The sequence below is a fragment of the Rhamphochromis sp. 'chilingali' genome, assembly GCF_963969265.1.
Source record: "Rhamphochromis sp. 'chilingali' genome assembly, chromosome: 11".
Classification (NCBI taxonomy): Eukaryota; Metazoa; Chordata; class Actinopteri; order Cichliformes; family Cichlidae; genus Rhamphochromis; species Rhamphochromis sp. 'chilingali'.
Window position 1 is genome coordinate 37,549,281 of NC_137938.1, and position 15,275 is coordinate 37,564,555.

The window sequence follows — 15,275 nt, forward strand, 5'->3', positions numbered from 1 at the left end:
CTCTGCAGCTCATTAGCTGCGCTCATTTAACCTGACTGAGCGTGACCAGTAGAAATAAAGGATCGAACTCAGTAATTCCTGGAAACCAGATCTTTGTTCAGCGTCAGCAAACCAGCAGCTTAGCCTGTAGCTGATGACTAAAAGGACCCACAGTGCTCAAACTGCACCTTTTTCATGATCCAGGGCAGGTCTGGCTTCTTCTTTCAGTGAAATTTAGTGGTGACTTTAAAATCAGTGCATTTTATTTGTCTGTGACTGAGCCTCCATCTTTGGGAGTGGTGCTGTGTGAGACTCTCAAAGCACGTTTTGCACTTTTAGAGGAGATGCACTAAAACTGTAACATCATTAAAAAGACGCTGAAGCCAAACAAACAAAGAACAAAATAAAAACTGTTTGTTCTCTATGATTGGAACTGACATGTGAAATGTGTCGGGTTGTGTCGTCATCATCACTGATTTGTTTGGAGGAGTCGAGCTTGAACGCTCTTTTCTCCCAATTCTAATAATGACAACATTATTCAAATAAGACTGAAGTGGTCGGGCAGACGTCAGTCTGTTTGCATCTGTAATAACTTTGAATAAGTCATCTTCAGTTAAACGACTCTGAGCATCTTTAATCAAATGCACTGTAATGAACACTGGGCTGCTTTCTAAAAAACCACTTTTACAAAGTCTCTGATGGACGTGGGAGGAGGAGCGAGGATGACATTTATATCAGATGAAGAGTTCTGACTGTGTCACAGCTGCACAGACGTCTCATCGTGTCGGGTATGTTCTGCATATGTTTGGTTTATTTGATAATCTCACACATTCATTGTCTGGTATTCTAATAAACAAAATGATGATAATTGAAGGAAGACAACATTTTTAAAGTTGAACGTTTCAAATATTAAATATGTTTGATAGTTTTGTTTGAATGATTAGATTAGATAGAAATGGAGTGAATGACAGAGACAGCTGCCTCTTTGTTGATGCTGCTTTAAGTGTTATGATTAATAATGAACGAGCAGCTGCAGATGAGATTCATGAGGACGTCTTCACAGTTTTTCAGCTCTCAGTCATGAAGAGGTGTGGACTGATCCTGCTGCTGCTCTCAGGTCTGTGAACTCATCTCAGTCGCCTCATTTACAGTTTGAATAAAACTTTTGATGTCAGAAAATCAAAGAAAGCACAAAGTGAACTGCTCCATAGGGATTATTTTAAAGGTGTCTGTAAACGAGCTTCAAGCAGTCACAGAAACACTCGTACAATCTCCAAAGACCTTTGTCATGCCAACTAAACTTCTAAAGGTTTCTTTGGGTCCAGTTAGAAGTTTGATTGACAGTTTAATAGTCGGCAGTTTGTAACAGTCTGTATAAAGTATAAAAGAGTAAAAACGGAAAGAAAGGAGGGAAGAGTCAGTGCATGAACGTGGCTGTTTGTGTGCACTGCTGAGAAAAACACGTCTTGATTTTATTTTCTGTGTAGAAATCTGACTGAAAGCCTGAAACGCTGCAAACCCGTCAGCTCGCTGAAAAAGATCCTGACTGCTTTTACCACGTCCGTGTGCACGTTAGAGCAGGGCGATATGACCAAAAATATTTATCATGATATTTCATTTTCTTATTGTTGCCTAACATTGTACCGGTATTACCGTGAACGGTATAATATGGCCCAGCCCTAGTGCACGTGTTGTTCAGCTTTGAGCCTCGACCACTAACACGTCGTTTTCCTTCATTGTGCACACTGAAGAGGAAAAATCGTCCAAATACATGTGCAATAAGGCCAGAGTGAAAAACAAACTTAGCACTGTTAAAGCAGCTTTTTAAGCTGATGTGAGAGTTTCGCCCTGGAGCAGGAAACCAGTGTGTAGGTGTCCACAGGCACCGTAAAACAGCTTTTAACCAGTACACGAGTTACACATCCTTTGAAGGACACATATATTAACATATATTCACGTCTTTAAAGATGTCAACAAAAAGTTTGCGTTGTGGTAGCATGTAAAGAATTTATTCTCCTGATGACTAAAATAGTCGAGCTGAGGTGAGTCTGTGACCGCGCTGACTGACTCGTGTCCTCTCAGGTTACGTGATGGTCTGCCATCTTCAGTCTGATCAGTTAGTCAGACAGCTCCACCTGGTTGACCTGCAGAAGTCCTGGAACGATGCTCAGCAATACTGCAGAGATGAGTACATTGACCTCGCCATCGTTAACAGCTCAGCTCTCATCCAGGAAGCCCAGAAAAGGGCGGGGAGCACCGAGGCGTGGATTGGACTCTCCAAAGACTGGACCTGGTCTCAAACTGGTCCAGTTCAGTCATCCTGGTTTAACATGTGGTCACCGGGACAGCCAGGGACTGATGAGTGTGTGATAATAACTGGATCTGGATCATGGTCCACTGCACCGTGCTCAAATAAACATTACTTTGTCTGCTATGACGGTGAGTGTTTCAGACTTTGGTACCAGGGTTTGACAAACTGAACATTTTAGCTGCAGGTTTGAATCCGTCTGATCTTTTGTTTCAGCTGCGACTAACAAACACATCCAGGTGAAGAACTTAATGACCCCGTCTGATATCCTGGTGGAGAACTCAATGACCCCGTCTGATATCCTGGTGGAGAACTCAATGACCCCGTCTGATATCCTGGTGGAGAACTCAATGACCCCGTCTGATATCCAGGTGGAGAACTCAATGACCCCGTCTGATATCCTGGTGGAGAACTCAATGACCCCGTCTGATATCCTGGTGGAGAACTCAATGACCCCGTCTGATATCCAGGTGGAGAACTCAATGACCCCGTCTGATATCCTGGTGGAGAACTCAATGACCCCGTCTGATATCCTGGTGGAGAACTCAATGACCCCGTCTGATATCCAGGTGGAGAACTCAATGACCCCGTCTGATATCCAGGTGGAGAACTCAATGACCCCGTCTGATATCCTGGTGGAGAACTCAATGACCCCGTCTGATATCCTGGTGGAGAACTCAATGACCTGGTCTGATGCTCAGTCTCACTGCAGACAGACGTACACAGACCTGAAAACCATCACCAACACGCAGGACAACAGCCAGGTCGCTTCTATGTTGTCAGATACTGCTGGTGCCTGGATTGGACTGTACAGAAACTGGACGTGGTCAAACTCGAGCACAGCCTCCAACCTGCCGTGGGGGCCCGGGCAGCCTGATGACAGCGTAAACTGTGCCACAATAGTCGGATCAACAGGCTCCTTCAACAGTCATAACTGTGATGACCAACGCCCCTTCCTCTGCTCCAGAGGTGAGTCTGTCCTCTGTGTTTCTGCACAGTCTGGTCCTCCTGGGCTCATCCGGACACTCTTGGCACAGCACTGCCGATGCTTTGGGTGGCGCTGTCATTTAGTGTTTGCTCTGTCTGCGGTAGAGTATCACTTCCTGTTCCTGTTTCAACACAGGAACAGGAAGTAGTAGTTGAGTAGCTTATCTGCGTAGCAATTTAATTAAAAACCTTTAGATAACTTCTGTTTTCATAGTATAATCTTCACGTGCACCATGGCTACTTCACCTGTCCCTCCTGCACTTTCTTGCTCATTGTGTCAGATGTTTAGTTACTCCTTTAGCAGTAATGATATCTGTAACAAATGTAGCATATTTGCAGCTCTGGAGGCCAGGATTACTGAATTGGAGACTCGGCTTCGCACCCTTCATTCACCCATAGCTAGCCAGGCCCCTGTAGCTGGTGCAGCCGAAGATAGCGTAGGCCCCGCTAGCTGTTCCCCGGCAGACCCCAAGCAGCTGGGGAAAGAGGGCGGCTGGGTCACGGTGAGGAGGAAGCATAGTCCTAAACAGAAGCCCCAGGTACACCACCAACCCGTTCATGTGTCTAACCGTTTTTCCCCACTCGGCGACACACCCGCCGGGGGTCAAACTCTGGTAATTGGTGATTCTGTTCTCAGACATGTGAAGCTAGAGACACCGGCAGGGGCCAGAGCAGGCGACATTGAAGGAAATTTAAAACTGCTGGCTAAGGGTAAACGTAAATTCAGTAAGATCATAATTCACGTCGGCAGTAATGACACCCGGTTACGCCAATCAGAGGTCACTAAAATCAATATTGAATCGGTGTGCAACTTTGCCAAAACAATGTCGGACTCTGTAGCTTTCTCTGGTCCCCTCCCCAATCAGACCAGGAGTGACATGTTTAGCCGCATGTTCTCCTTAAATTGCTGGCTGTCTGAGTGGTGTCCCAGAAACGATGTGGGCTTCATAGATAATTGGCAAACCTTCTGGAGGAAACCTGGTCTTGTTAGGAGAGACGGCATCCATCCCACTTTGGATGGAGCAGCTCTCATTTCTAGAAATATGGACAAATTTATTAAACCCCCCAAAATATGACTATCCAGAGTTGGGACCAGGAAGCAGAGTTGCAGTCTTACACGCCTCTCTGCAGCTTCTCTCCTCCTGCTACCCCCCCAAAAACCCATCTCCATAGAGACTGTGTCAGCTCCCAAACAGACAAAAAACAAACTAAAACCAGAAACAAACAACTTAAACATAAACAATCACAAAGAAAGAACAATACAGTATCCACATCTGAACCAAAGAGTAAAACAGTGAAATGTGGATTATTAAAGATTAGGTCTCTCTCCTCCAAGTCTCTGTTAGTACATGACTTAATAATTGATCAACAAATCGATTTACTCTGCCTTACAGAAACCTGGTTGCAGCAGGATGATTATGTTAGTTTAAATGAATCAACACCCCCGAGTCATTCTAACTACCAGAAATCTCGAAGCACAGGCCGAGGGGGTGGTGTGCTGGGCTGGTTCTAGACAGGCATATATGAGGGGGCAGACAGAAATGTAAAGGGGGCACATGGTGGCAGCTGAGGCGAATGTGGGGTGCTCTGAATAACTGTTTTTGTCATGTAATTGGATTGCACTTTGTCAAACCTCTACCCTAAAACCTGACCAACTTGGGTGTCCCCCCTGAAGGCTCAGCTTCTGCAGGTCTAGATCTTAGTGTCACTGAGGCACACAAACCCCCTGACCACGTTAAGGTGGCAATCACTCAGGAGGAAAACTGAAAAACAAAATAAAAAATAATAAAATAAAATATTGCTCATCAGATTCTACCAACTAAAAACATGACATTTACCTTAATTAGATGCCCTATGTTAAATACATTTGAATCCAACCATAGTACTTCTCACTATTGCCAATATTAACAAAACTAAAAAGGGTAGGCCAAGTTATGAAAAAAGGGCACTTCTCCAACTCTTGAAAAATAGAAATAAAAAATACATTAAAATATCCATCCAGTTCTTTAAAACCAACAACATAAAATCTATCTTAATTTGATTGCCTAAGTAAAGTATCAAATCAATTTTATTTATATAGCACTTTTACATTATACATGCTTCCCTTAGGCAGCATCATTAGAAGACATAGCATACATTTACACTGCTATGCAGATGACACCCAGCTCTATCTGTGCATGAAGCCAGATAACACACACCAATGAGTTACACTGCAGGAATGTCTTAAAGACATAAAGACCTGGATGGCCGCTAACTTTCTGCTTCTTAATTCAGATCAAACTGAGGTTATTGTACTCGGCCCTGAAAAGCTTAGAAATATGGTATCTAAGCAGATTCTTACTCTGGATGGCATTACCTTGGCCTCCAGTAACACTGTGAGGAACCTTGGAGTCATTTTTGACCAGGACATGTCCTTCAACGCACATATTAAACAAATATGTAAGACTGCGTTCTTCCATTTGCGCCCCTCCCTGAGCTCTGAGTTCTGCTGGAGGTTTCTTCCTGTTAAAAGGGAAAAAGTTTTTCCTTCTGACTGTCGCCAAAGTGCTTATTCATAGGGGGTCATTTGATTGCTTGGTTTTTTCTCTATATGTATTACTATAGGGTCTACCGCACAGTATAAAGCGCCTTGAGGCGACTGTTGTTGTGATTTAGTGATGTATAAATAAAATTGAATTGAATTGAATGGCCCTTTTCTTTCTCTGCAGATGTCAAACCTTCAGCCTCGAGGTCAGTGAAGGTTCAGCTGAGGGCGGGATCTGCAGACCTGAACGACCCCACAGTGCAAGAATCCATCCTGCAGCAGGTCAGAGGTCACACGGGCCCCGATACAAGGAACAGACCGCTATAACTACTGTGAAATGATAGAGAGCAGTGAGTCTGTGCAGGTTCAGGGACACGTGACAGCACACAGCTGCAGAGATACGGGGCTCGTTTAATGCAATCCCATCCATTTGTATTATTTAACCTTTTTAACTGGTAACTTGAAGAAGTCACTTAATTTCAGATTACTGTGAGGAGACGACGTGAACCAATGACAGGCAATGAGGCCTAATTCCAGACTTCAGTTTCATCCCCAGCCAGTTCATTTAGTTCATTTCCCCCAGAAACAGCACCAACAACGTTTTCTGCTCACTACAGAAACAACGGCTGATTAATGAGGAGCTTCTGTTAATGTGTGAAAACTGTGTTTCAGGTGAGGGAGGAGCTGGTGGAGCAAGGAGTCACTGAGGAGGTGAAGCTGAGGTGGAGGACGCAGCCTGATGGGAAGGTTTTCCACAGAGAGGAGGAGACAGCCGCTTACAGTGAGAAGGAAGACTGTGGCGGTTTAGTCTGAACGTTATTGGCTGATGTTCCTCAGATGATCTGCTGTGTAATTCAACTTATTTCCATCTCTGTACTCTGACTGCTGGACTGTAACAGCGTAGCTTTGCATGACTGACAGTTGGAAATCATCCTTCTTTATCCTAAGCTCAGATCAGAGTGTCTGATGAGCTGTTTTATGCCTCTTTGTTTCTTCTGATTGGTGAAGCTAAAGTTTGCAGGTGAGCGGGTGGGCGGACCTTCTGTGTCTCAGATATAAATGTTCATGATATCCTGTCTCTACATATGAAAGTTCAAGAGGAGAAAAAGGTGAAACTGAGTGTTCAGAGCAGCCTGATGTCTGAGCTTTTTGACTTCATACTTTATAGTTCAAATGAGCACCCAGCAATATAACAGTAGATATGCCGTATATGTCAGTGAATCGCGCATTTATGCTCTCTATTATCATATTAAATATACATTTTTCTGTCTCAGAAATGTCTCTGCTGCTGTTTGATTCTGTAAACTACAGTCATGGCTCTGCATCCATCTTCATTGTAGACTCTATTCAATAAAGTCTATTGATATTTTATTGTCCTGTCAGAACTTTCAGTTGCTTCATTTTTATGCTCTTATTTTGAATTTGATGCAGTAACACACATCATAAAGGCTGAGACAACATGAAGTTTAATGCTAAACAATAAGAGTCTCACATACAGTGAAGCTGATTGGCGGGACAGCAGTCACATGACTGGCTATGAAATCCCAGACAGACAATCCAACAGTTTGTGAAACATCTGAATGTAAAATGCTGAAAACTTCTGCTGCTCATCTGTTCACAGAAAAATCTGTGAAAGCGACGAGACGGCTGTGTGACGGTGATTTTCAAAATAAATTCAGATCAAATATTTTCTGTTTTAAAACACAAAGTGTTTCACAGTCTGATAAAACTCCACATTAAGACCAGAGTACCTGTCCACACAGCGGTGCATTCACTGCTGCACACACACGCACACGCACACACACACGCACACACGCACATTAGAGGAACAAAAGCCAAAAACAACAGGAAACAGATTAAAGCTCATCTATAAAATGAGTTGTCAGCAGTCGCTGCCCTGACATGGACGTGGCTGATGTGTTTACAGATGCATGTCTTTATTTTTCCTTTTCATGATGATCATGTGTTTTGAATAATTGTATTGTTTGTTATTTTCTCTTTTACCGTGGGAGGGGCTTTCGTGAGAATGAGATAAAGTAAATGATGGGCTGAGGAAAGCTGTTCCAAAGTTGGGAGCTGTGACTCTGGGTCGGTTTAGTCTGCCCACCAGGAAGTGACTGATCAGCTGATTTTTAATGGCTGATGTTCACAGGTTGATTTGACTCTTTTTTATCTTTAGAAAAATGCTCGTTTTGTTGGACAATAACATTTTTGTTATTCAGAGATGCTAACAGTAGAAAAGGTCTGAGTGGTAATGATCGAGTTTTCCTTCAGGACTTCATCGTTCTTCCTGAAAATGTGTGACTGACCATTTAAAAGTCCAGCCCTTCACCTCCACAGTAACACTCTAAGGAGTTTAAGACCATGGCGCCATCTGCTGGCCAAACCTTCACATTGCACCACGAGAATAGAATAGAATTCAACTTTATTGTCATTGCACACGTCACAAGTACAAGGCAATGAAACGCAGTTTGCATCCATCCAGAAAGTGCTTTAGCCACAATATAGATGTATTACAGAAATGGGTCTGTTACAATGTTCATGGTATGAAGGTATGTCATGAATAAGCTCTAAGTATGTGCAGGCTGTAGTGAGTATACAGGCTATGAACAGGATATCAATATGAACTATGCAAGTTATAAACAGCTGGTTATAACTTGCATGTGGTTTATAGAAGATGGTTGATCACGCACGCACGCACACACACACACACACTAGAGGAACAAAAGCCAAAAACAACAGGAAACAGATTAAAGCTCATCTATAAAATGAGTTTCCAGCAGTCGCTGCCCTGACATGGACATGGCTGATGTGTTTACAGATTCTGCACTGTAAAAAATTGCAGTGAATTTGACATATAAACCATGTAAAATCCCTACAGAAATGTATAGTAAACCCCAAAACACATTTTTTCTGTTTCAATCACAGTGAATTTTTGTAAACTATTAAACAGAATGTTTTTGTTACATTTATGTTACGTGCCTCCAACCGAAGGCGAGCTAGATGCACCTTAAGTCTAGCATGTCCGTTTGACCCACTGAAGTCTGGGGACAGAGGATCGAAACGAGGTAGAGTAGGAGGCACCTTAGGCTCCACCTGGACTTTGGGGGGAGTAGCTATAGCACCAACATCCTCCTTCAGAGGTTCGACACCTTGCTCAGCAGAAAGAACGTTACCATCACATACCTCTGAACCAGTCAAGATTTTCAACTCAACTAAACGTTGTAAGATAATACCCTTAATTTCCTTTTTTGCACTATATTTCTTTACTGGAATATCAAAGTGTGCCGCAATACTCAATAAGTCATCTTTACGACATAACTCAAACTTCTCAGGTCTCGGAGCATGAATGAAATCTTCTAAGTCAAAATCCATACTTAATTACAAGGCAGTAACATTGTACCAAGCACCAGCGTTGTCTATAGCTCTGGAAAATAGATCCCGGACGAGCCCCCACTTGTGTTACGTCTCCTCGAGGGCAGGAGGGGATAACACAACAACTCCGGAAACTCGGTACAGGTGTTATGAAAAAGGTTTAATGGCAGCGCTCTCACAGATTAAATAACCCAGATTCAAACAACAAATGTGGGGGAGAAAGGGACAGTTAGGTTGTGCCAAAAAAAACACCAAAAAGACAAAACCAAAACTTAGCTGATTCTATTATCCTAGAAAAGCAAAAACAAGAGGGAAAGACCCTAAACCTCAACTCGAAACAAGCTCAAAATTACAGATTATTAAGAAAACACACATAAAACCATGTCATCTGCTAATTCAGCCACTGATATGCCAGAGAATGATAGTCGGTCTTATCTCAGAAATATGTGTCTCTTTTACCTTAAACTGCAAGGACAGCTGCTAATTCCTGCCTCTATAATACAGATTACTTGGATTTGAAGGGGAAAAGGTCTTCTGGACTACATGACCACAGTTGGTGTCAGCAAAAGCAAGACGTTCCTTCAGACTGATGCAAGGCTTCAGAGGATACGGGGACGGCAGAGTGGCTGCTCAGATGATGTGAAAGAGGTGGTCCTGCTTCTGCTCAGCTACTTTGAAGAGAAGGAGTCCATGCTTTTCCATGTAGAAGATGCATGTCTGGCAGATGAGGTGCAACTGGAGCAAGTGTCTCTGACACCCACGATTATTGTCTTTGGTAAGTCTGTTTCATAGCTCTCTCTCTCTCTCTTTTTAATTGCACTGTTTATAGAATCTCATGTACTGCAGTGCTTATTAATATAACCTGTTAAATAATTTGTTCTCAGGTCAGTCCTGCTATTCCTTAAGATGATACATGCTGAGTCTTGATCGGAACCTCGTCAGCACAAACATATCCTCATTCATTTCTGCACTGTGCATCGTGTTCGGGAGCTACTACAATTTTAACATCCATTATCTGGCTTCCACTCTGGAGGTTCTTCAAAGGTGAGCAAATATGTCTTTCTTATTTCTCAGACCTGAGAATCTCGCGGTACAACAATTGTGATTGAGACTCTGAGATCTGGAGTCTGGCTCTGACTCTTGGCTGGGTTTGGACCCGGATTAAGACTGTTTTTATAAAATAACAGTCTTTATTTTTCCTTTTCATAATTATCATGTGTTTTGAATAATTGTATTGTTTGTTATTTTCTCTTTTACCGTGGGAGGGGCTTTCATGAGAATGAAATGAATAAATTTTTCTTTTTCTTTTTTTTTGTGAGAATGTCTCATGACAGTGACGTAAGCGAGTGCGACGTTCGTGACAACAGCTGTGTGCAGATCAACAGTGGATCACATATCGATTATGGGAGAGAGTATGAGCGTGCAGCGTTTAAAGCGTGGAAGCACTGACCTTACTTTGAGTTTGATTCCATAAAAAGTGACAAAAACATTAGTGTCCGCTGTGCGTGGGAAGAAAACTTCTTTTTACAGCGAAAAAAACCCCCAAACGTCCGAGCAAGCACCGAGTAGCTACGATGTAATTGTAAATGACCCAGATTATTTGTTTATTTGATATTTTTCAAACAGTTAAATCCCTGAACGAATTATACCTTATAATATAGATTAGACTCTTATTTTGAAATTCGGAACGGGCAACTTCCGGGAAGGAAGATCGTACCGCAACTGCTTGCCGCAGAAAGGATTAATGAGAAGGTTATCGTTTTCCATCCATCTTAAAATTAGCATCTAGCTGGAAGGCGAACAGGTATGTTTGTGTGTTGTACTTGTTGTTTACATTTCGGACAATTTGTAAATGTATTACTTGATTGTTAATAAGTTTATGAGCGATCTAGCAGGCTGATGCTAGCACCTCCTGTGCCTTTTCTGTGAATTGATTAGCATAACAGAAACGTGGTTATATCAAGTGAATGTTTGTTTTATGTTATGGTTACAGCTCTTACGATGTGTCTATGGCAATTTGTGAATAAATGGGTTGGAATACCCCACCATGGTCCATCCGTAATGATCATTGAGTGCATCGTCTGAATAAAGTCCGGCTGGAATGCTACAGTAAGAGCTGATCCCCCGCATCATCCTGCTGCCATCCTGCACCACGGAACCACGAGGACGAGTCACGGAGCTGTGTTGCTATTCGTCTGGGATTGACAAGACATTTCACGGAGCAACTCAGTGCCATTCTATGGGTCTTCTAGACAGAGACTTTATAATCATCATGCAGCTGGCTTAATGGTTTGATGTGACGGTCAGAAAAGGTATGGAACATTTCATTCTAATCGACAAGGAAAGGACATTCATTCTCATCAGTGGTGGTTAAAGGGAGAGAGAAGGTCGTCAACTACTGTGGACATCTGCTGCATTAAGACACAACGGACATGAAGTAATAACAAGTGAAGTAATTTTGTTTATTGGTATTTACCACCACTACTGTATATTTATCATTCTTTCTACTGACCAAAAAGGGGGTGAAAGAGGGGCATTTAGTTCAATTTGTAACTGTACAATAGTAATGGTGTATTGATCTGTGTTTAGCATAAGAGGTTTACTTTACCACATCAGTTTGCAACAGCTAGCAGGTTGCATTTATTATTTTATACATTTCTTCTCAATGTTGTGTTGGTTATCCGCTTCTATTTCAACTTGGTTTAAAGTGCAAAGATTCTCCTCCCTTCTGTTAATGCAGCCTGTAAGTTATAGTAACCACAAGCAGCTCATTAACTAAAGCCTGCAAATTAGATAAGTAAATAACATAAACATTAAGGAAATGGAGACTCCCTCCTCACAAACAGAACTAGAGCATCAGATAGTCGACCTGCAGAATAAAATCAAAGGGCTTAAGGCGTCTCTTGAAGACACATCAGAAACTACGGAAATAGAACTTTTGGAGAAGGAAATTCAACGCAGAGAAGAAACGTTGAACAACTTACAAGGTGAGCTTAAGGAAGGCCTCCGACGTTCCACTCGAACAAAAACCCCAACTCCAAAGGCGCTCGAAATGCAACAGGAGGAAGCAAGAAAAAGGGAAAGAAAGTTCATCTCAACGTACGAAAGATGGAAGATTCGAGCCCGAGAGTCAAGAGAGCAGCTCAAGTCAGACATTAGTAAAGGCGAGCTGGCATCTTTGATGGATGCTTTGGAGAAAGAGAAAGAAACTGTGTTAAACACTTACCTTGAAATACGAAGTCACATTACACCTTCTCCAGAATTAAGACGTCACGTTGACAGTTGTGAGGCAGTTACAGCCGAAATTATGAAAGTTACCTACGAGAGAATGTCAGATCTCGATGGTGATTATGATGCAGAACAAGTACATTGCCGTCTCAGGGAGCTGCTTAAGAACAGCTACGCACGCTCCATCTATGGATCCACTGCATCTAGAGTGACAAAGTCAATCCGTAGTCACAGAGGCACTACTCTAACACTCAAACAGGCGGATGCAGCAGCAGAGCTAGCTGCTAAGGAAGTCGAATTTGAAGGGTTGCTGGAAGAAGAGAGACAAATGGAAAAGATAGAGGAACAGCACAGAAAAATGGAAGTAGAAAAGCGCAGACTTGAACGCCTTCAAGCAGAAAGGAATCTGAGGGCTGCTCGGGCCAAACTGCAAGTCTACAGCCAGGTAGCCTCGCAGGAAGGCAGTCCCCATTCCTCTAATAGTTCAGTGGGAAATCATCATGTTCCCCCTGCTATCAACCCTCCAACTCCCACCGTCACAGCATCGCCACCCGACCTAAACGTGTCATCCCTTGCCCAAGCCCTACAAGACAGTATGGCTCTAAATAGACTTCCAGTTCCAGAGCCGTCTGTATTTAGTGGGAACCCCATTCAGTTCATTGAGTGGAAAACTTCATTCATGTCACTTATTGACAAAAAGGCCATCTCCCCAGCAGACAAACTTTATTACTTGAGGAAGTATGTAGGCGGCCCAGCTCGTAAAACATTAGAAGGAACTTTCTATAGGAATGACAGCGACGCTTATAAGGATGCGTGGAACAAACTGGATAACAGATATGGCCAAACCTTTATTATACAGAAAGCCTTCAGAGATAAGCTCACAGATTGGCCAAAGATCCAACCAAGAGATGCAGAAGGATTAAGAGACTTCTCAGATTTCTTAAACGCTTGCCAAGATGCAATGACACATGTGAAGAGCCTCGAAATACTGAACGACTGTGAAGAGAATAAGAAGCTAATCCTTAAACTACCAGAGTGGATAGCATCTCACTGGAACAGGAAGGTTACTGAAGCCTTAAAGGGCAATAAGGAATTCCCCAGTTTTAAGGACTTCGCCGCATTTATGGCGACAGAGGCAGAGATTGCTTGCAATCCAATCACCTCAGCTTATGCCCTCCGCGGCTCTGAGTCGAGCACAGCAAAACAAGGCAGCAGAGACCCTAAGAGGAACAAGGCAAGGGTTCTAAACACACAGACTGAGGCTGACACCGAGAGGCTCAAGCCAGTTAAAGGAAAGGAAAGGTCTCCTTGTGCCTTCTGTCAAAATAATCAACACAGACTACATGGATGTCCCAAGTTTATTGCTAAAACTCTGGAGGAGCGTCGAGATTTTGTCAGAGAACATAAGCTCTGCTATGGCTGCACCAAACCTGGACATAGTGCAAAAGACTGTCGACATCGACACTCATGCAACACGTGCAAGGGTAAACATCCCACTTGTTTACACGATGACAACTATTTAAAGAAGGAAAGAGTTCTGCCACAGGAAACCACTATCCTGAGCAATGCCGGCCAAACGGAGGCTGCTGCAACTTCAATGTCAGTGATTACTGGACAGCCAACTAACACATCAATGATTGTGCCTGTGTGGGTGTCAAAAAAGGATACAGGAACTGAGAAACTGGTTTACGCCTTGCTGGACACGCAAAGCGACACGACGTTTGTTGACCAGGAACTGAGTGATGTATTAAAGGCAGATTCCTGTCCAGTTAAGCTGAAGTTAACTACTATGATTGGACGCGACGTGATCGTAAAGAGCCAAAGAGTCTCAGGGCTTTGTGTTCGGGGTTATCGCTCTTCCCTCCTCATCGACCTTCCTCCTGCTTATACCAAGGATTGCATACCAGTAAACAGAGCCCATATCCCAACATGCGAGACAGCTAAAAGGTGGAATCATCTCTCCAAGGTCATAGAAGAGATTCCACCTCTACAGGACTGTGAGGTTGGTTTATTGATAGGCTATAACTGCGCACGAGCAATGGCACCAAGAGACGTCATAACGGGAGGAGACGATGAGCCTTATGCAATTCGTACCGACTTAGGATGGAGCATAGTTGGTGGTACGTCGACATGCCCCGACACCTCAAGTACGGCGGGACAGTGCTTCCGAGTTGCAGTCAGGGAGCTCCCACCAGTCACTCCGGCAGATGCCATTCGCATTCTAGAGTCTGACTTTAAGGATGCTAAGGAAGACGGCAAACCAGTGTCTCAGGAGGACATCCTGTTCCTGGACAAACTCAAGAACCACATCGAAAAGAACAGTCTAGGTCACTACGAGATGCCGTTGCCCTTTAAGGAGAGACCTACCTTACCTGACAACAAACAGCTTGCAGTCATACGTCTGAGCCATCTAAAGAGGAAGCTGTTAAAGGATGAAGGGTACAAAGAACAGTATATCAAGTTCATGGAGGAGGTCATAGAAAGGGGTGATGCAGAGGAAGTCCACGATGATGGGAAAGAGGGCGAAAAATGGTACATACCTCATCACGGTGTATTCCACGACAAGAAGCCAGGCAAACTGCGCGTGGTGTTCGACTGCTCTGCCAAGTACAAGGGAACCAGTTTGAATGATCATCTGCTCACTGGTCCTGACCTGATGAACAATCTCAACGGTGTACTTCTTCGCTTCTGGTTGCACTCCACTGCATTGATGTGTGACATAGAGAAAATGTTTCACCAATTTCATGTGAAGAAGTCAGACCAGGATTACCTGCGCTTCCTTTGGTGGAAGAAAGGAGATCTCGGTGCACAGCCCTAAGAATACCTTATGAGGGTGCATATCTTTGGCGCAGCCTCATCGCCTGGCTGTGCGAA

The 15,275-nt window shown here is 43.4% G+C and overlaps 2 protein-coding genes across 2 annotated transcripts; both read left to right on the forward strand.

Annotated features, from left to right (window-relative positions):
- Positions 1-753: 753 nt before the first annotated feature.
- On the forward strand, positions 754-7,174 carry LOC308405052 (uncharacterized protein). The gene is made up of 6 exons (XM_080895454.1): positions 754-767; positions 1,010-1,096; positions 2,062-2,418; positions 2,504-3,256; positions 5,983-6,080; positions 6,471-7,174. Exons 2-6 carry the CDS (start codon positions 1,060-1,062, stop codon positions 6,609-6,611), a joined length of 1,386 nt encoding a protein of 461 aa, XP_080751580.1. The 5' UTR covers positions 754-767; positions 1,010-1,059; the 3' UTR covers positions 6,612-7,174.
- A 3,462-nt stretch (positions 7,175-10,636) lies between these two features.
- On the forward strand, positions 10,637-15,219 carry LOC308405173 (uncharacterized protein; the record flags this gene model as incomplete). Its single annotated transcript, XM_080895629.1, has 2 exons — positions 10,637-10,977; positions 11,167-15,219. The coding sequence occupies exon 2, from the start codon at positions 11,995-11,997 to the stop codon at positions 15,217-15,219; it is 3,225 nt and encodes a 1,074-aa protein (XP_080751755.1). The 5' UTR covers positions 10,637-10,977; positions 11,167-11,994.
- Between the last annotated feature and the right edge of the window lie 56 nt (positions 15,220-15,275).

Bases quoted from the DNA above. Each gene is read 5' to 3' on its own strand.
- LOC308405052 (XM_080895454.1), top strand. From the start codon at position 1,060: ATGAAGAGGTGTGGACTGATCCTGCTGCTGCTCTCAG. The intron at 1,097-2,061 runs GTCTGTGAACTC...GTGTCCTCTCAG, and splicing joins GATCCTGCTGCTGCTCTCAG to GTTACGTGATGGTCTGCCAT. The intron at 3,257-5,982 runs GTGAGTCTGTCC...CTTTCTCTGCAG, and splicing joins CCCCTTCCTCTGCTCCAGAG to ATGTCAAACCTTCAGCCTCG.